This window comes from Pseudophryne corroboree, chromosome 11, assembly GCF_028390025.1.
Source record: "Pseudophryne corroboree isolate aPseCor3 chromosome 11, aPseCor3.hap2, whole genome shotgun sequence".
Lineage (NCBI taxonomy): Eukaryota > Metazoa > Chordata > Amphibia > Anura > Myobatrachidae > Pseudophryne > Pseudophryne corroboree.
Window position 1 is genome coordinate 47,190,969 of NC_086454.1, and position 21,741 is coordinate 47,212,709.

At 48.2% G+C, this 21,741-nt stretch overlaps 1 protein-coding gene across 10 annotated transcripts in view; it reads left to right on the plus strand.

Moving 5' to 3' along the window:
• SHANK2 (SH3 and multiple ankyrin repeat domains 2) overlaps positions 1-21,741 on the plus strand; it is a 998,986-nt gene that overhangs the window by 491,236 nt on the left and 486,009 nt on the right. For all 10 annotated transcript variants that reach the window (XM_063944111.1, XM_063944110.1, XM_063944114.1 and 7 more), the window contains one exon: positions 13,867-13,980. In XM_063944111.1, coding sequence (XP_063800181.1) covers positions 13,867-13,980 — 114 coding nt within the window. The remainder of the gene's footprint in view (positions 1-13,866; positions 13,981-21,741) is intronic.

Sequence of the window (21,741 nt, forward strand, 5' to 3'; positions counted from 1 at the left end):
CCAACCAGTCAGAGACAAAAAAGCCAAAAAATCATGTTAGGTATGTCAAAGAGCCGACATCGAGGTGAAGGCGTGCATATAAAAATGGGGTGTGGCCTTGTGCCTGCTAGGCCTTGCCCCTGGTATAAAATACATTTAAAAAACAAGATCCCCATAAAATAAATCTTTAAAGACAGATCCAACATAAAATACATTGAAAAAGTCACTTCTACATAAAAGAATAAAAAAAAGACAGGTCCACATAAAATATATTGAAGAAGCCAGATTCACATAATACCCTTCAGCCAGCATTCTCTTGTCACTTCAGCCAGCACCCTGCTGTGTCACTCCAGCCAACTGCCCCATGTGTCACTCCTGCTAGCACCCTCCTATGTCACTCCAGCCAGCTCCCCCATGTGTCACTCCAACCAGCTCCCCCTTCTGTCACTACAGCCCACCCTCATGTGTCACTATAGCCCCCCCAACCCAACTCGTGCCATTGCAGCAGCCACTTGTGTGTCTTCTGTATGTCTCACCTTTAGTATCTGGCACCCTCAGTTCTCAGTCTCTTTAGTGCTGCTGCATGTCTGGCTAGAGTGCAGCAGTTTCCAGATCTGTTGTGGTCAGGTGACTTTGAGTGTCGGGAGCCATATTTGAATAAAGAAAGAGCCGCATGTGGCTCAAGAGCCACATGTTGGCCACAGCTGGCCTAGTACATCTGTGTACCTAGTGAATTTGTTTGCGAGTGCTGCTGCCATTGCGCAGATGTATTTTTAGAAGTTGTGTAACTGGTCACGGGTGGCACCGGTCTGTACATTCGTTATTAGCATTGACGTGTCAGCCCTTTGTACAACAGTCTGCCGCCATAACTGACTGATACACAGAATATATGACCCACCCCACTAGGTACAAAATGCTCCATTTCTGGACTTCCCTCTTCATTTATGATTGCCATCACCTGTGTTGAACTAGTTAAATGATAAGAAAGCTGTTTCTTCACAGGTGATGGCAATCATAAATTAAGAGGGAAGTCCAGAAACAGAGCATTTTCTCTGACGTCCTAGTGGATGCTGGGGACTCCGTAAGGACCATGGGGAATAGCGGCTCCGCAGGAGACTGGGCACAAAAGTAAAGCTTTAGGACTACCTGGTGTGCACTGGCTCCTCCCCCTATGACCCTCCTCCAAGCCTCAGTTAGATTTTTGTGCCCGAACGAGAAGGGTGCACACTAGGTGGCTCTCCTGAGCTGCTTAGTGAAAAGTTTTTATTTTCAGTGAGACCTGCTGGCAACAGGCTCACTGCATCGAGGGACTAAGGGGAGAAGAAGCGAACTCACCTGCGTGCAGAGTGGATTGGGCTTCTTAGGCTACTGGACACCATTAGCTCCAGAGGGATCGAACACAGGCCCAGCCATGGAGTCCGGTCCCAGAGCAGCGCCGCCGGCCCCCTTACAGAGCCAGAAGCAAGAAGAGGTCTGGAAAATCGGCGGCAGAAGACATCCTGTCTTCACCAAGGTAGCGCACAGCACTGCAGCTGTGCGCCATTGCTCCTCAGCACACTTCACACTTCGGTCACTGAGGGTGCAGGGCGCTAGGGGGGGGCGCCCTGAGCAGCAATTAAAACACCTTGGCTGGCGAAAATACATCACATATAGCCCCCAGGGCTATATGGATGAATTTTAACCCCTGCCAGAATCCATAAAAAAGCAGGAGAAAAGTCCGCGAAAAAGGGGCGGAGCCTATCTCCTCAGCACACTGGCGCCATTTTCCCTCACAGCTCCGTTGGAGGGAAGCTCCCTGGCTCTCCCCTGCAGTCACTACACTACAAAAAGGGTTAAAAAAAAGAGAGGGGGGCACAAATTAGGCGCAGTATTAACAATACAGCAGCTATAAGGGGAAAAACACTTATATAAGGTTATCCCTGTATATATATAGCGCTCTGGTGTGTGCTGGCAAACTCTCCCTCTGTCTCCCCAAAGGGCTAGTGGGGTCCTGTCCTCTATCAGAGCATTCCCTGTGTGTGTGCTGTGTGTCGGTACGTTTGTGTCGACATGTATGAGGAGGAAAATGACGTGGAGGCGGAGCAAATTGCCTGTAATAGGGATGTCACCCCCTAGGGGGTCGACACCTGAGTGGGTGAACTGTTGGAAGGAATTAACAGTGTCAGCTCTTTACAAAAGATAGTGGTTGACATGAGACAGCCGGCTACTCAGCTTGTGCCTGTCCAGACGTCTCATAGGCCGTCAGGGGCTCTAAAGCGCCCGTTACCTCAGATGGCAGATACAGACGCCGACACGGATACTGACTCCAGTGTCGACGGTGAAGAGACAATTGTGACTTCCAGTAGGGCCACACGTTACATGATTGAGGCAATGAAAAATGTTTTACACATTTCTGATAATACGAGTACCACCAAAAGGGGTATTATGTTCGGTGAGGAAAAACTACCTGTAGTTTTCCTGAATCTGAGAAATTAAATGAGGTGTGTGATGAAGCGTGGGTTTCCCCCGATAAAAACTGATAATTTCTAAACAGTTATTGGCATTATATCCTTTCCCGCCAGAGGTTAGGGTGCGTTGGGAAACACCCCCTAGGGTGGATAAAGCGCTCACACGCTTGTAAAAACAAGGGCTCTACCCTCTCCTGAGATGGCCGCCCTTAAGGATCCTGCTGATAGAAAGCAGGAGGGTATCCTAAAATGTATTTACACACATACTGGTGTTATACTGCGACCAGCAATCGCCTCAGCCTGGATGTGCAGTGCTGGGTTGGCGTGGTCGGATTCCCTGACTGAAAATATTGATACCCTAGATAGGGACAGTATATTATTGCCTATAGAGCATTTAAAAGATGCATTTCTATATATGCGTGATGCACAGCGGAATATTTGCCGACTGGCATCAAGAGTAAGTGCGTTGTCCATTTCTGCCAGAAGAGGGTTATGGACACGACAGTGGTCAGGTGATGCGGATTCCAAACGGCATATGGAAGTATTGCCTTATAAAGGGGAGGAGTTATTTGGGGTCGGTCTTTCAGACCTGGTGGCCACGGCAACAGCTGGGAAATCCACGTTTTTACCCCAGGTCGCCTCTCAACATAAGAAGACGCCGTATTATCAGGCGCAGTCCTTTCGTTCCCATAAGGGCAAGCAGGCAAAAGGTTCCTCATCTCTGCCCAGTGACAGAGGGAGAGGAAAAAGGCTGCACAAATCAGCCAGTTCCCAGGAACAGAAGCCCTCTCCCGCCTCTGCCAAGCCCTCAGCATGACGCTGGGGCTTTACAAGCGGACTCAGGCAGGGTGGGGGCCCGTCTCAAGAATTTCAGCGCGCAGTGGGCTCACTCGCAAGTAGACCCCTGGATCCTTCAGGTGGTATCTCAGGGTTACAAATTGGAATTCGAGACGTCTCCCCCTCGCCGTTTCCTAAAGTCGGCTTTACCGACGTCTCCCTCCGACAGGGAGGCAGTTTTGGAAGCCATTCACAAGCTGTATTCCCAGCAGGTGATAATCAAGGTACCCCTCCTGCAACAGGGAAAGGGGTATTATTCCACACTGTTGTGGTACTGAAGCCGGACGGCTCGGTGAGACCGATTTTAAATCTAAAATCTTTGAACACTTACATACAGAAGTTCAAATTCAAGATGGAGTCACTCAGAGCAGTGATTGCGAACCTGGAAGAAGGGGACTACATGGTGTCTCTGGACATAAAGGATGCTTACCTTCATGTCCCAATTTACCCTTCTCACCAAGGGTACCTCAGGTTTGTGGTACAGAACTGTCACTATCAGTTTCAGACGCTGCCGTTTGGATGGTCCACGGCACCCCGGGTCTTTACCAAGGTAATGGTCGAAATGATGATACTCCTTCGAAGGAAGGGAGTTTTAGTTATCCCTTACTTGGACGATCTCCTGATAAGGGTAAGATCCAGAGAACAGTTGGAGGTCGGTGTAGCACTATCTCAGGTAGTGTTGCGGCAGCACGGTTGGATTCTCAATATTCCAAAATCACAGCTGGTTCCGACGACTCGTCTTCTGTTCCTAGGGATGATCCTGGACACAGTCCAGAAAAAAGGTGTTTCTCCCGGAGGAGAAAGCCAGGGAGTTATCCGAGCTAGTCAGGAACCTCCTAAAACCGAGCCAAGTCTCAGTGCATCAATGCACAAGGGTTCTGGGAAAAATGGTGGCTTCCTACGAAGCAATCCCATTCGGCAGATTCCACGCAAGAACTTTCCAGTGGGACCTGCTGGACAAATGGTCCGGGTCGCATCTTCAGATGCATCAGCGGATAACCCTGTCACCAAGGACAAGGGTGTCCCTCCTGTGGTGGTTGCAGAGTGCTCATCTTCTAGAGGGCCGCAGATTCGGCATTCAGGACTGGGTCCTGGTGACCACGGATGCCAGCCTGCGAGGCTGGGGAGCAGTCACACAGGGAAGGAATTTCCAGGGCTTATGGTCAAGCCTGGAGACATCACTTCACATAAATATCCTGAAGCTAAGGGCCATTTACAATGCTCTAAGCTTAGCAAGACCTCTGCTTCAAGGTCAGCCGGTGTTGATCCAGTCGGACAACATCACGGCAGTCACCCACGTAAACAGACAGGGTGGCACAAGAAGCAGGAGGGCAATGGCAGAAGCTGCAAGGATTCTTCGCTGGGCGGAAAATCATGTGATAGCACTGTCCGCAGTATTCATTCCGGGAGTGGACAACTGGGAAGCAGACTTCCTCAGCAGACACGACCTCCACCCGGGAGAGTGGGGACTTCACCCAGAAGTCTTCCACATGATTATAAACCGTTGGGAAAAACTCGACAGGTATTGCGCCAGGTCAAGGGACCCTCAGGCAATAGCTGTAGACGCTCTGGTAACACCGTGGGTGTACCAGTCAGTGTATGTGTTCCCTCCTCTGCCTCTCATACCCAAGGTACTGAGAATTATAAGATGGAGAGGAGTAAGCACTATATTCGTGGCTCCGGATTGGCCAAGAAGGACTTGGTAACCGGAACTTCAAGAGATGCTCACGGAGGATCCGTGGCCTCTACCTCTAAGAAGGGACCTGCTCCAGCAAGGACCCTGTCTGTTCCAAGACTTACCGCAGCTGCGTTTGACGGCATGGCGGTTGAACGCCGAATCCTGAAGGAAAAAGGCATTCCGGATGAAGTCATCCCTATCCTGATCAAAGCCAGGAAGGATGTAACCGCAAAACATTATCACCGCATTTGGCGAAAATATGTTGCGTGGTGCGAGGCCAGTAAGGCCCGACGGAGGAATTTCAACTGGGTCGATTCCTACATTTCCTGCAAACAGGAGTGTCTATGGGCCTGAAATTGGGGTCCATTAAGGTTCAAATTTCGGCCCTGTCAATTTTCTTCCAAAAAGAACTAGCTTCAGTCCCTGAAGTTCAGACGTTTGTAAAAGGGGTACTGTATATACAGCCTCCTTTTGTGTCTCCAGTGGCACCTTGGGATCTCAATGTAGTTTTGGGTTCCAAAAGTCACATTGGTTTGAACCACTTAAATCTGTGGAGTTAAAATATCTCACATGGAAAGTGGTCATGCTGTTGGCCCTGGCCTGGGCCAGGCGCGTGTCAGAATTGGCGGCTTTATCCTGTAAAAGCCCTTATCTGATTTTCCATTCGGACAGGGCGGAATTGAGGACTCGTCCTCAGTTTCTCCCTAAGGTGGTTTCAGCGTTTCACCTGAACCAACCTATTGTGGTAATCTAGACAGAAAAAATGGAAATAACCACTTAACTGGCGCTTCTGTTCAATCAGTAATTCATATGATTTTCATCAGATCATCCCCATCATATGTATAAAAGACATAAAAGTGGGATAGAGAACATAGTGTAATACAATTTTTTAATTTAGTACAAACAACATATAAAACATATAAAATCCAAGGTTTTGTGCAAAAATGGCATAAATATTTCACAGGGTAGGTATTCCAATTGACTTATGAAATGGAGGTTTACCAGATCAGGTGGAACTGTTTGTTAAGACAGTTCAAATCAGCTCAAGTAATATGGTGGTGATCCTCAGGGCAGCACTCACGTTCACCCTTAGCGCCGGATACAACAGGTTTAATCTCCAACAGGGTCAGCACTGGAATACCTCCTCCACCAACGCGTTTCCTCCCTCAACTGGGGTCTTTTTCAAGGTGTCCATATGCCATACATCTATTCCTATTTAAATGAGAAGTGACCAATAGGGTACCGTCGTGCACAGCTGTTTGTAAACTAGACATTAGAATCCTACAAGTCCCAGCATCCTCCAGCCGCGCACGAGGCCCCGCCGCGTCACTTCCGGTATCACAGGTTGTTATGGTGACGTCGGTGATCTCCTTTATATGCTGTCATATACTCTCGTCTAAGTCCTACAAGTCCCAGCATCCTCCTATCGTACAGAAAACTCCCGCGACGTCACTTCCGGTATTGCGGGTTACCATGGCGACGTAGAAACTTCTTCCACACGTAGCCATATACCCGCTTTCCTTTTATTTTGTTGGAGGAACATCTTGCAGGACAATAGATGGCTATAGTTATAAGCCTCGTGGTAGCAGCATATATGTGACTGTAGTCCCGTCGCGGCACTTCCGGTATCGTCAGTTGTCATGACAATAAGGTGTAATCAAATAGTTAAAGTCAAAAATCAGTCCAAATAATCACAAACATGCTGTCTGATCCAAAGGAATCTCTCAGGGCACGACAACAGAGAAGGAATCTAAAAAAGTATTCATAAAAAAACATTTTAAAACAAGTAAATAGTAAAAACAAAAAAGCCCTTTAGTTTAAAAACCATTTTAACTCAAAATCGGCATTCATGCCACCTGGTATTAGTGTCCCAAAATTATAGATTGCTTGCATTTCTGCCTTAGCAAGCTGACTAGCCAGATCTTTTTTTCTCCAATGGTTTTTAATGTGCTTAATTCCACAAAAACGTTTGATCCCTGTTGTATTGCAATTATGGTGAACCCTAAAGTGCTCCGATAGTGCGTGGGTTGTAAGGCCTTTTTTAATATTACGTAAATGTTCGCTGATTCTAATTTTAAGTGATCTTGAGGTGCGGCCAATATACCATAGATTGCATGTACATTCAATCGCGTAAACCACACTGGCGGTGTTGCATGTTATAAAATCCCTAATTTTAAAATTCTTATTATTAATTAACACTTCCATAGTTTTTCCGCCACTACTTGGGGTGTTCCTGCATCCAATGCATAACCCACAGCGAAAGAAACCTTTTGATTTTACCGTGCACATTGATTTCTTCGCTGGTAGTGCACTTTTGACCAGGTTAGTTCTTAAACTTGGGGCTCGCCTATATATGCACTTGGGTTTCACTGGTAGTAATTTGCCAATAACAGAATCTTTTTTCAGAATTCCCCAATGCCTATTAAGGGACTTTTCCAGGATTCTATGGTGACTGTTGAATGTGGTAATGAACGCCCAATCGTATTGGGACCCCTTATTAATGGCTTCCTTCTTTCTGGGTTGCAACAGCTCTTTGCGATCAAGTTTTGCCACCTTCATTTTAGAGTTTAATATTTTCTCGGCCGGATATCCAGAGGCTTTAAATCTTGATTCTAACTCTTCTGCTTGAACCTCGTAAAGTTCACGGTCGGTACAATTCCGTTTTAGACGTACAAACTGGCTATCAGGAATGGAATTGAGCCAGTTCGGATGATGGCAGCTAGTAGCACTGATATAAGCACCTGAATCAGTGGGCTTTACGAACGTCTTAGTTCGTATATTATTATTCTCAATGTAGACGGTTATATCCAAAAAATTCAGGGTTTCCTTACTACTGTCAAAAGTGAAAAATATATTCTCAGTGTTCGAATTGAGATATGCAAAGAATTGTTGCAATGTTTCCTCATTTCCCCTCCAAATGAAAAAGACGTCGTCTATGTATCTTTTCCATGACACCAGGTTCGCCCCGAAGGGGCACTGGTTCCAGATGGTTCGGTCCTCCCATTGCCCCATAAAGATGTTAGCGTAACTCGGGGCGAACCTGGTGCCCATGGCAGTGCCGACGTCTTGGAGGTAAAAGATACCGTCAAATGAATTGTATTACACTATGTTCTCTATCCCACTTTTATGTCTTTTATACATATGATGGGGATGATCTGATGAAAATCATATGAATTACTGATTGAACAGAAGCGCCAGTTAAGTGGTTATTTCCATTTTTTCTGTCTAGATTTGCACTATTGGTGAAGGGTTGAGGATACCTTCCGGATTTTATCATTGACCGGCTGCATATGCGCACGGAGAATTTCTTTACCTTTTGTCTGTAGTATCTATTTCTATCCTTTCTAAGAAATTTTTTGTGCTGCAGGATGTTCAAAATAAGGGAAAATAGAAAATCAAAATTTGATTACGTGTTTAGAGAAGAAGGAGATTCTATTATATTAATTGATGAGAATTTGGAAAGTCTAATGAAAAAATTGGAGGTGGTCCTATTAAAGGAAAATAGAATCTGGTGGGAGATGGTAACATTGGAGAAATACCTCTCCCACCAGATCATACCAAAGGGACTCCTCATTAATAAAGCAGCCACATTCTCATCAGCAAGTGAGGAGTTCAAATCAGACTGGGAAAGAACACTGAATGTGTGCTCTATATCCCTGATGAAATTGATTATACAAGATAGAAAGCAGGAGCTAGAACACCTGGAGGGAGAGATTACCAATTTTAAATCACTGATCCACCCCTTCATAGATCTACAGGAATTCAAAGATCTAGAAAAAAGAACTGAGTTTGCTTTAAAAAAGAATGAAAAGGCTCTCATCGAACGTAAAGTTCGCAAATTTAATAGAGATAGAAAAAGGGACACTGGAGAGGAGGGAGCAATTCAGGAAAATACAGGAGAAGAGGAAAATACTGATTATTCCCCCTCACCCGTCCAAATATCCCCCAAGAAGAAAAATAACAATAATTGGATTCCATTACAAAAGAGGAATCAAAGAAAAAGGAGGGATAAAGGAAACAACAATAAAGCCTCATCCGTGAGGAATTATACGGATCCGATGTTAAGACCACTCACAAGGAAACATCTAGAGAAAACCCATCATGTGGGAAACAGACATAGATGGACAAGATACGAGGATGGCGAACAAGAAAGCAGAGGGAGTAGATCCAGATCACCCACAAGAAATAGACATCAGAGAAGAGATTCACATCCTATTACTCCATACCCAAGGACCTACAATGGTGCTGAAGACCGAGGAAATGAAAACAATCCCTCTTCGTCTCCTTTTTTATCCAGAAGAAGGGGACAATATCCCAGAAGATAAAACATAGAGGATGCAGAGGGGGAAAAAAGAAAAAACGAGTAAGAAAGAGAAGGAAAAAGGGCACGAATGAACTCACGAGGGAAAACAAAGGTTCAGACACAAGGGCAACTACAACGACGGGTACTATCGGTCAGGGAAAGATTAAAATCTTTAACCTGACCGATCATCTACTAGCTAAAGAGGAAATATCACTCCTTGAAAAAGGATTGAAGTTTGCTCCATCCGTACCCCTAAATAAATTTAGCACTTTTGTCGATCTGCAAAAGTTTATAAGAAAGTTGAGTCTCAAAAAATTCTTTCTTACTAAAGAAAGTTCTGACCAAGGAGAAGTGGAGGCGACTCCATTTAGGCCGAGGTCAGTTTTCAATCCAACTTTTATCAGGGGAAACTTCCTGGAAACATTCTCTAGACTCGTCGCAGACGATATTAGAGAAATGGAAAACAGAGTACCCCATTCGAATCTGACCTATAAAGAACGTGAAGCCCTTAAGAGACTACGAGAACGGGAGGACCTGGTTATAAAACCTTCAGATAAGGGCGGAGGAATTGTCCTTATGACTAGGGAGAACTATAATAAGGAGGTTCTCCGTCAACTTAATGACGGTTGTACGTATCATAAATTGAGGTCAGATCCGACTGAAAACATCCTAAGTAAACTCGAATTACTGACAGAGGAATACGTTTTGAATGAAACCATCACAGAAAAAGAGAAGAAATTTCTGATAAAAGAAGAACCAGTGATACCCGTACTGTACGTGCTTCCTAAGATCCACAAGGACTTAGAGAACCCCCCAGGGAGACCAATAATCTCCGGGATTGGATCGGTTACCTCAAATCTTTCGGAATTCTTGGATTATCATCTGCAACCCCTGGTCGGTAAATACCCTTCACATCTTAAAGACACTCGGGATTTCCTGAAAATATTGGAAACTATCAAATGGGAAGACGACTTTATCATGGTAGGGGCGGATGTACGTTCACTATACTCTATTATTGAACATCGCAAGGGACTCGAAGCAGTAACCCAGGCCCTACAGGACAGTGAACTAAGTGTTCTTTTACAGGAATTCATAAAAAAGGGGGTTATGTTCATATTGGAAAATAATTATTTTTCATTTGACGGTATCTTTTACCTCCAAGACGTCGGCACTGCCATGGGCACCAGGTTCGCCCCGAGTTACGCTAACATCTTTATGGGGCAATGGGAGGACCGAACCATCTGGAACCAGTGCCCCTTCGGGGCGAACCTGGTGTCATGGAAAAGATACATAGACGACGTCTTTTTCATTTGGAGGGGAAATGAGGAAACATTGCAACAATTCTTTGCATATCTCAATTCGAACACTGAGAATATATTTTTCACTTTTGACAGTAGTAAGGAAACCCTGAATTTTTTGGATATAACCGTCTACATTGAGAATAATAATATACGAACTAAGACGTTCGTAAAAGCCCACTGATTCAGGTGCTTATATCAGTGCTACTAGCTGCCATCATCCGAACTGGCTCAATTCCATTCCTGATAGCCAGTTTGTACGTCTAAAACGGAATTGTACCGACCGTGAACTTTACGAGGTTCAAGCAGAAGAGTTAGAATCAAGATTTAAAGCCTCTGGATATCCGGCCGAGAAAATATTAAACTCTAAAATGAAGGTGGCAAAACTTGATCGCAAAGAGCTGTTGCAACCCAGAAAGAAGGAAGCCATTAATAAGGGGTCCCAATACGATTGGGCGTTCATTACCACATTCAACAGTCACCATAGAATCCTGGAAAAGTCCCTTAATAGGCATTGGGGAATTCTGAAAAAAGATTCTGTTATTGGCAAATTACTACCAGTGAAACCCAAGTGCATATATAGGCGAGCCCCAAGTTTAAGAACAAACCTGGTCAAAAGTGCACTACCAGCGAAGAAATCAATGTGCACGGTAAAATCAAAAGGTTTCTTTCGCTGTGGGTTATGCATTGGATGCAGGAACACCCCAAGTAGTGGCGGAAAAACTATGGAAGTGTTAATTAATAATAAGAATTTTAAAATTAGGGATTTTATAACATGCAACACCGCCAGTGTGGTTTACGCGATTGAATGTACATGCAATCTATGGTATATTGGCCGCACCTCAAGATCACTTAAAATTAGAATCAGCGAACATTTACGTAATATTAAAAAAGGCCTTACAACCCACGCACTATCGGAGCACTTTAGGGTTCACCATAATTGCAATACAACAGGGATCAAACGTTTTTGTGGAATTAAGCACATTAAAAACCATTGGAGAAAAAAAGATCTGGCTAGTCAGCTTGCTAAGGCTGAAATGCAAGCAATCTATAATTTTGGGACACTAATACCAGGTGGCATGAATGCCGATTTTGAGTTAAAATGGTTTTTAAACTAAAGGGCTTTTTTGTTTTTACTATTTACTTGTTTTAAAATGTTTTTTATGAATACTTTTTTAGATTCCTTCTCTGTTGTCGTGCCCTGAGAGATTCCTTTGGATCAGACAGCATGTTTGTGATTATTTGGACTGATTTTTGACTTTAACTATTTGATTACACCTTATTGTCATGACAACTGACGATACCGGAAGTGACGCGACGGGACTACAGTCACATATATGCTGCTACCACGAGGCTTATAACTATAGCCATCTATTGTCCTGCAAGATGTTCCTCCAACAAAATAAAAGGAAAGCGGGTATATGGCTACGTGTGGAAGAAGTTTCTACGTCGCCATGGTAACCCGCAATACCGGAAGTGACGTCGCGGGAGTTTTCTGTACGATAGGAGGATGCTGGGACTTGTAGGACTTAGACGAGAGTATATGACAGCATATAAAGGAGATCACCGACGTCACCATAACAACCTGTGATACCGGAAGTGACGCGGCGGGGCCTCGTGCGCGGCTGGAGGATGCTGGGACTTGTAGGATTCTAATGTCTAGTTTACAAACAGCTGTGCACGACGGTACCCTATTGGTCACTTCTCATTTAAATAGGAATAGATGTATGGCATATGGACACCTTGAAAAAGACCCCAGTTGAGGGAGGAAACGCGTTGGTGGAGGAGGTATTCCAGTGCTGACCCTGTTGGAGATTAAACCTGTTGTATCCGGCGCTAAGGGTGAACGTGAGTGCTGCCCTGAGGATCACCACCATATTACTTGAGCTGATTTGAACTGTCTTAACAAACAGTTCCACCTGATCTGGTAAACCTCCATTTCATAAGTCAATTGGAATACCTACCCTGTGAAATATTTATGCCATTTTTGCACAAAACCTTGGATTTTATATGTTTTATATGTTGTTTGTACTAAATTAAAAAATTGTATTACACTATGTTCTCTATCCCACTTTTATGTCTTTTATACATATGATGGGGATGATCTGATGAAAATCATATGAATTACTGATTGAACAGAAGCGCCAGTTAAGTGGTTATTTCCATTTTTTCTGTCTAGATTTGCACTATTGGTGAAGGGTTGAGGATACCTTCCGGATTTTATCATTGACCGGCTGCATATGCGCACGGAGAATTTCTTTACCTTTTGTCTGTACAACCTATTGTGGTGCCTGCGGCTACTAGGGACTTGGAGGACTCCAAGTTGCTAGACGTTGTCTGGGCCCTGAAAATATATGTTTCCAGGACGGCTGGAGTCAGAAAATCTGACTCGCTGTTTATCCTGTATGCACCCAACAAGCTGGGTGCTCCTGCTTCTAAGCAGACTATTGCTCGTTGGATTTGTAGTACAATTCAGCTTGCACATTCTGTGGCAGGCCTGCCACAGCCAAAAATCTGTAAATGCCCACTCCACAAGGAGGGTGGGCTCATCTTGGGCGGCTGCCCGAGGGGTCTCGGCTTTACAACTTTGCCGAGCAGCTACTTGGTCAGGAGCAAATACGTTTGTAAAATTCTACAAATTTGATACCCTGGCTGAGGAGGACCTGGAGTTCTCTCATTTGGTGCTGCAGAGTCATCCGCACTCTCCCGCCCGTTTGGGAGCTTTGGTATAATCCCCATGGTCCTTACGGAGTCCCCAGCATCCACTAGGACGTCAGAGAAAATAAGAATTTACTTACCGATAATTCTATTTCTCGTAGTCCGTAGTGGATGCTGGGCGCCCATCCCAAGTGCGGATTGTCTGCAATACTGGTAATAGTTATTGTTACCAAAAATCGGGTTATTGCTGTAGTGAGCCATCTTTTCTAGAGGCTCCTCTGTTATCATGCTGTTAACTGGGTTTAGATCACAAGTTATACGGTGTGATTGGTGTGGCTGGTATGAGTCTTACCCGGGATTCAAAATCCTTCCTTATTGTGTACGCTCGTCCGGGCACAGTATCCTAACTGAGGCTTGGAGGAGGGTCATAGGGGGAGGAGCCAGTGCACACCAGGTAGTCCTAAAGCTTTACTTTTGTGCCCAGTCTCCTGCGGAGCCGCTATTCCCCATGGTCCTTACGGAGTCCCCAGCATCCACTACGGACTACGAGAAATAGAATTATCGGTAAGTAAATTCTTATTTTGTACCTAGTGGGGCGGGTCATGTTGGAGGGTATGTGAATGTATTGTAATCCTGTATCATTTTCTGTCTTTGTTTTTTGTGCAGTTTTAAGCATTGGAGAAGGAGGATTCTGGGAAGGGAATGCCAGGGGCCATGTTGGCTGGTTTCCCGCAGAATGTGTGGAAGAGGTACAGCCCAAGCCCAGTGAAGGACGTCAAGGTAAGAGTCACAGCAGCCCTTTGCACCTTGCCTATGTTGTACATTATTTATTTGTGCCTTTGATACACCCACTGGCTTGAGGAGAATGGATTGTCTTGGTAATTCTGGTAACAAACACCAGAAATGAATACAAGCTGACTAGATAATGAGTTCCTAATAACCGTAACCTGAAGCCTTCCATATGGTCACCTAGTGAATACATTTTCTGCATTCTCATGGGTATTGGTTTGGGATTTTGTGTATCAGCGATGTGACTGGTTCCTACACCTAATACTCATCATAACACGGCTTCTTCCATTGGTGCATTATATCTGTGCTCCGCCCCCTGATTAGCTGTCTATGAAAGCCTATTGGTTCAGGCATACCACTTCCTGCGCCGCAGGAATAAAGGCCCCCATTTATCAAGCTTTGGAGAGTGATCAATAGCAAGGTGATAAAATACCAACCAATCAGCTCCTATCTGCCGTGTTACAGGCTATGGGGTAAATTTACTAAGATGGGAGTTCTATTTAAGATGAGATGTTGCCCATAGCAACCAATCAGATTCTACTTCTCATTTATCTAGCACCTTCTAGAAGGTATTACCTGGAATCTGATTGGTTGCTATGGGCAACATCCCATCTTAAATAGAACTCCCATCTTAGTAAATTTACCCCTATGTTTGAAAAATGACAGGAGCTGGTTCTTTATCACCATGCAATTTATCACTCGCCAAGGCTTGATAAATCCGGGCCAAAGTGTAATCTACAGTATTCCCGCCAGCCCGTATTATTTTGCGGGCACCAAATACAAAATGTTATTTACATCTGCCTATTCCTAATAATCCTGGTAATCTCGCTTATACAGTAGGATCCTGAGCTGTAACTAAACAATCGTAGTACATTTATTTATCACCTGTTGTCCTGAGTAACGGGGGCATCTGGGTACCCGGCAGAGAGGTTATTTTGTGATTGGCCCCTCTGAGACTGAATTGGGGTATATCCCCTTTCTAATGACTTGGACAGTGGACCTATACCCAGTGCCGTAACTAGCCATTTTAGCGCTGTGTGCAAGAAACGACAGTGGCGCCCCCCCCCCATGTAAGACAGGGGCAGTGCGCGCCGCAGGCGCGCCAATTTTTTATAGGGGCGTGGCTTCACAGGGAAGGGGCGTGGCCACAAAATAACAGCAATTCATACTACGGTGCACAGTAGTCTACATTATTCAAATTACGCTGCACAGTAGCGCCACTACACCAGGTAGAGCCCCTTTTATACATTACAGCAGACAGCGTCCCCCTTTTTACACATTACGGCAGCCAGTCCCCCTCTTTACACATTGCGGCAGCAAGGCCCCCTCTTTACACATTGTGGCAGCCAGGCCCCCCTTTTTACACATTGCGGCAGCCAGTCCCCCTTTTTACACATTGTGGCAGCCAGGACCCCATTTTACACATTGCGGCAGCCAGTCCCCCTTTTTACACATTGCGGCAGCCAGGACCCCATTTTACACATTGCGGCAGCCAGGACCCCTTTTTACACATTGCGGCAGCCAGTCCCCCTTTTTACACATTGCGGCAGCCAGTCCCCCTTTTTACACATTGCGGCATCCAGTCCCCCTTTTTACACATTGCGGCATCCAGTCCCCCTTTTTACACATTGCGGCAGACGAGACCCCATTTTACACATTGCGGCAGACGAGACCCCATTGTACACATTGCGGCAGACGAGACCCCATTTTACACATTGCGGCAGACGAGACCCCATTTTACACATTGCGGCAGACGAGACCCCATTTTACACATTGCGGCAGACGAGACCCCATTTTACACATTGCGGCAGACGGTGCGAGAGAGAGAGAGAGAGAGAGAGGGGGGGGGATATACTTACCTTCTCCCCGCTGACAGGCTCCTCGTGCAGCTTCCTCTCGGTGCAGGCTGTGTGAGGTGAGAAGGAGGAGGAGGGAGGGGGAGCAGGGAGCAGCAGCAGCGCTATTTGATTGGTAGTAAGTGCCGCTGCAGCATCCCCCTCTCCTCCTGTATTGGCTGCCCGGCGCTGCTGTGGATGCTGGGATGGAGGAACCGCATCCCAGCATCCTTAGCAGCGCCGGGCAGCCAATACAGGAGGAGAGGGGGATGCTGCAGCGGCGCTTACTACCAATCAAATAGCGCTGCTGCGGCTCTCTGCTCCCCCTCCCTCCTCCTCCTCCTTCTCTCCGCTGCCCGGCGCTGGTCCTCTTCTCCCTACACAGCGGGGCGCACGGCGCAGACTTCGGCGGCATGTAATGAGTCAATTTGACTCATTACATGCCGCTGGCCGTTGCGCCCTCAGGGCAACTGCGCTGTGTGCCAAGCCCCCTTGGCACGCACGTAGTTACGGCCCTGCCTATACCAGAAGCCTTCATCTGACAAGGAGTTACAGACAATTGTCTTTGATCTACTTATTGTACCCTGCTTTGCCAATATCTGATGGGAAGTTCCAAAATGTAATAGGACTGTGTGCAGCCTGAGCCCTCGGCCAAGTAAGGGGTATATCGCTACATCATTAGTAATTGTAAAGAAATGATCTATACTGCAGATTACAGAGATGAAGCACTGCCCATGAGAGAGGCAATATTTACCTGTACACCTGAGACATTATATATTTACCTAACTTAGCTAACATTGTATACAAGGGGGGGGACGGGGACATTGGATCGAATGTGTACACAGTAGTAAGCTACTATGGTGCCCTATATATTTGACATCTCTAGTGATGTCTGTAGTCTGGGTATGTTTTATTTATTAGGCTGCTTTCTGTGCCGTTGTCTTACAAGTTTGAATTTATGTCTGAGAAGGTGAGCCATGAAGAAGAGTACAGGAGAATGTCATCAAATAGAGGCCAGAGCCAGGCAAACCTCCAATATGCAGTGGACCGTGCTGGGACTTGTAGTTCCCCAGCAGCTAGAAAGACATAGGGTGCCTACTTCTTGTGCAAACCAGTTTATAGATAAGGACGATCGTACAGCAGAGCTATAGAATGGATGTAGACTGTATATAACAGTATTTGTGTACCTGAGCTGTCATTTCAGACGCTCCAGCTGTGCGGTAACTACATGTACCAGCATGCCCTGGCAGCTTTTTTTATTTAAGGGGGATTCCTGGAACTTGTAGCTCCCCGGCAGCCTCCGTTTTCCTACCTCTGTCCTATACAGCTTCCTACGGTTCCAGGTATTACTGGCTGTGTTCCCACCTGCAGAGTGTCCCACAGTAATGATCAGTCTCCTCCTGGTCTGTCACTGATTGCTCAGGCTGGCCGGACACAGTTTAATGCGGGTATGGGACTCAGGGTCGACACCAATTAGGTCGACACCCATTGATCGACAGTGGCTAGGTCGACACTGGAAATAGGTCGACACATCCATTAGGTTGACATGAGTTTTTTATGTTTTTTTGGTGTCGTTATCTCCGTCAAGTGACCGGGAACCCCAATTAGTGCACCGTGTCCCCTTGCATGGTTTGCTTCGCACGCTATGCTGTGGGCAAGGTGCCTCGCTCCGCTGACGCTGCGCTCGGTACAGGTTACCGTTCCCAATCGTAGTCCACGTGGATCGTAAAGTATGAAAAAGTACTCCCCAAAAAGTGAAAACAAATGACCTTTTTTTTATGTCGACCTATTGCTCTGTTGACCTATTTCTAGTGTCGACCTTGCCTCTGTCAACCTAATGGGACCCAGAGTCCGGACACCTTTAATGTCACCCACAAGAAAAGAATGAGCTGAAAGCGGAGCCATCCTGTTGCTGCGGTGTTCCCTGGTTTCGCTCTGGCTGTGTCAGTTACTGAACGCGGAGACGTCCTGTTGCTGCGGTGTTCCCCGGTATCGCTCTGGCTGTGTCAGTTACTGAACGCGGAGACGTCCTGTTGCTGCGGTGTTCCCTGGTTTCGCTCTGGCTGTGACAGTTACTGAACGCGGAGACGTCCTGTTGCTGCGGTGTTCCCCGGTATCGCTCTGGCTGTGTCAGTTACTGAACGCGGAGACGTCCTGTTGCTGCTGTGTTCCCCGGTATCGCTCTGGCTGTGTCAGTTACTGAACGCGGAGACGTCCTGTTGCTGCTGTGTTCCCCGGTATCGCTCTGGCTGTGTCAGTTACTGAACGCGGAGACGTCCTGTTGCTGCGGTGTTCCCCGGTATCGCTCTGGCTGTGTCAGTTACTGAACGCGGAGACGTCCTGTTGCTGCGGTGTTCCCTGGTTTCGCTCTGGCTGTGACAGTTACTGAACGCGGAGACGTCCTGTTGCTGCGGTGTTCCCCGGTATCGCTCTGGCTGTGTCAGTTACTGAACGCGAGGACGTCCTGTTGCTGCGGTGTTCCCTGGTTTCGCTCTGGCTGTGACAGTTACTGAACGCGGAGACGTCCTGTTGCTGCGGTGTTCCCCGGTATCGCTCTGGCTGTGTCAGTTACTGAACGCGGAGACGTCCTGTTGCTGCGGTGTTCCCTGGTTTCGCTCTGGCTGTGTCAGTTACTGAACGCGGAGACGTCCTGTTGCTGCGGTGTTCCCTGGTTTCGCTCTGGCTGTGACAGTTACTGAACGCGGAGACGTCCTGTTGCTGCGGTGTTCCCTGGTTTCGCTCTGGCTGTGTCAGTTACTGAACGCGGAGACGTCCTGTTGCTGCGGTGTTCCCCGGTATCGCTCTGGCTGTGTCAGTTACTGAACGCGAGGACGTCCTGTTGCTGCGGTGTTCCCCGGTTTCGCTCTGGCTGTGTCAGTTACTGAACGCGAGGACGTCCTGTTGCTGCGGTGTTCCTTGCTGCGGTGTTCCCTGGTTTCGCTCTGGCTGTGACAGTTACTGAACGCGGAGACGTCCTGTTGCTGCGGTGTTCCCTGGTTTCGCTCTGGCTGTGTCAGTTACTGAACGCGGAGACGTCCTGTTGCTGCTGTGTTCCCCGATATCGCTCTGGCTGTGTCAGTTACTGAACGCGAGGACGTCCTGTTGCTGCGGTGTTCCCCGGTTTCGCTCTGGCTGTGTCAGTTACTGAACGCGAGGACGTCCTGTTGCTGCGGTGTTCCTTGCTGCGGTGTTCCCTGGTTTCGCTCTGGCTGTGACAGTTACTGAACGCGGAGACGTCCTGTTGCTGCGGTGTTCCCCGGTATCGCTCTGGCTGTGTCAGTTACTGAACGCGGAGACGTCCTGTTGCTGCGGTGTTCCCCGGTATCGCTCTGGCTGTGTCAGTTACTGAACGCGGAGACGTCCTGTTGCTGCGGTGTTCCCCGGTATCGCTCTGGCTGTGTCAGTTACTGAACGCGGAGACATCCTGTTGCTGCGGTGTTCCCCGGTATCGCTCTGGCTGTGTCAGTTACTGAACGCGAGGACGTCCTGTTGCTGCGGTGTTCCTTGCTGCGGTGTTCCCTGGTTTCGCTCTGGCTGTGACAGTTACTGAACGCGGAGACGTCCTGTTGCTGCGGTGTTCCCCGGTATCGCTCTGGCTGTGTCAGTTACTGAACGCGGAGACGTCCTGTTGCTGCGGTGTTCCCCGGTATCGCTCTGGCTGTGTCAGTTACTGAACGCGGAGACGCCCTGTTGCTGCGGTGTTCCCCGGTTTCGCCCTGGTTGTGTCAGTTACTGAACGCGGAGACGTCCTGTTGCTGCGGTGTTCCCCGGTATCGCTCTGGCTGTGTCAGTTACTGAACGCGGAGACGTCCTGTTGCTGCGGTGTTCCCCGGTATCGCTCTGGCTGTGTCAGTTACTGAACGCGGAGACGTCCTGTTGCTGCTGTGTTCCCCGGTATCGCTCTGGCTGTGTCAGTTACTGAACGCGGAGACGTCCTGTTGCTGCGGTGTTCCCCCGGTATCGCTCTGGCTGTGTCAGTTACTGAACGCGGAGACGTCCTGTTGCTGCGGTGTTCCCCGGTTTCGCTCTGGCTGTGTCAGTTACTGAACGCGGAGACGTCCTGTTGCTGCTGTGTTCCCCGGTATCGCTCTGGCTGTGTCAGTTACTGAACGCGGAGACGTCCTGTTGCTGCGGTGTTCCCCGGTATCGCTCTGGCTGTGTCAGTTACTGAACGCGGAGACGTCCTGTTGCTGCGGTGTTCCCTGGTTTCGCTCTGGCTGTGACAGTTACTGAACGCAGAGACGTCCTATTGCTGCGGTGTTCCCCGGTATCGCTCTGGCTGTGTCAGTTACTGAACGCGGAGACGTCCTGTTGCTGCGGTGTTCCCCGGAATCGCTCTGGCTGTGTCAGTTACTGAACGCGGATACGTCCTGTTGCTATGGTGTTCCCCGGTTTCGCTCTGGCTGTGTCAGTTACTGAACGCGGAGACGTCCTGTTGCTGCTGTGTTCCCCGGTATCGCTCTGGCTGTGTCAGTTACTGAACGCAGAGACGTCCTATTGCTGCGGTGTTCCCCAGTATCGCTCTGGCTGTGTCAGTTACTGAACGCGGAGACGTCCTGTTGCTGCGGTGTTCCCCGGTATCGCTCTGGCTGTGTCAGTTACTGAACGCGGAGACGTCCTATTGCTGCGGTGTTCCCCCGGTATCGCTCTGGCTGTGTCAGTTACTGAACGCGGAGACGTCCTGTTGCTGCGGTGTTCCCCCGGTTTCGCTCTGGCTGTGTCAGTTACTGAACGCGGAGACGTCCTGTTGCTGCGGTGTTCCCTGGTTTCGCTCTGGCTGTGTCAGTTACTGAAAGCGGAGACGTCCTGTTGCTGCGGTGTTCCCTGGTTTCGCTCTGGCTCTGTCAGTTACTGAACGCGGAGACGTCCTGTTGCTGCGGTGTTCCCCGGTATCGCTCTGGCTGTGTCAGTTACTGAACGCGGAGACGTCCTGTTGCTGCTGTGTTCCCCGATATCGCTCTGGCTGTGTCAGTTACTGAACGCGGAGACGTCCTGTTGCTGCGGTGTTCCCTGGTTTCGCTCTGGCTGTGTCAGTTACTGAAAGCGGAGACGTCCTGTTGCTGCGGTGTTCCCTGGTTTCGCTCTGGCTCTGTCAGTTACTGAACGCGGAGACGTCCTGTTGCTGCGGTGTTCCCCGGTTTCGCTCTGGCTGTGTCAGTTACTGAACGCGGAGACGTCCTGTTGCTGCTGTGTTCCCCGGTATCGCTCTGGCTGTGTCAGTTACTGAACGCGGAGACGTCCTGTTGCTGCGGTGTTCCCCGGTATCGCTCTGGCTGTGTCAGTTACTGAACGCGGAGACGTCCTGTTGCTGCGGTGTTCCCCGGTATCGCTCTGGCTGTGTCAGTTACTGAACCTGGAGACGTCCTGTTGCTGCGGTGTTCCCCGGTATCGCTCTGGCTGTGTCAGTTACTGAACGCGGAGACGTCCTGTTGCTGCGGTGTTCCCCGGTATCGCTCTGGCTGTGTCAGTTACTGAACGCGGAGACGTCCTGTTGCTGCGGTGTTCCCCGGTATCGCTCTGGCTGTGTCAGTTACTGAACGCGGAGACGTCCTGTTGCTGCGGTGTTCCCTGGTTTCGCTCTGGCTGTGTCAGTTACTGAACGCGGAGACGTCCTGTTGCTGCTGTGTTCCCCGATATCGCTCTGGCTGTGTCAGTTACTGAACGTGGAGACGTCCTGTTGCTGCAGTGTTCCCTGGTTTCGCTCTGGCTGTGTCAGTTACTGAACGCGGAGACGTCCTGTTGCTGCTGTGTTCCCCGGTATCGCTCTGGCTGTGTCAGTTACTGAACGCGGAGACGTCCTGTTGCTGCGGTGTTCCCCGGTATCGCTCTGGCTGTGTCAGTTACTGAACGCGGAGACGTCCTGTTGCTGCGGTGTTCCCCGGTATCGCTCTGGCTGTGTCAGTTACTGAACGCAGAG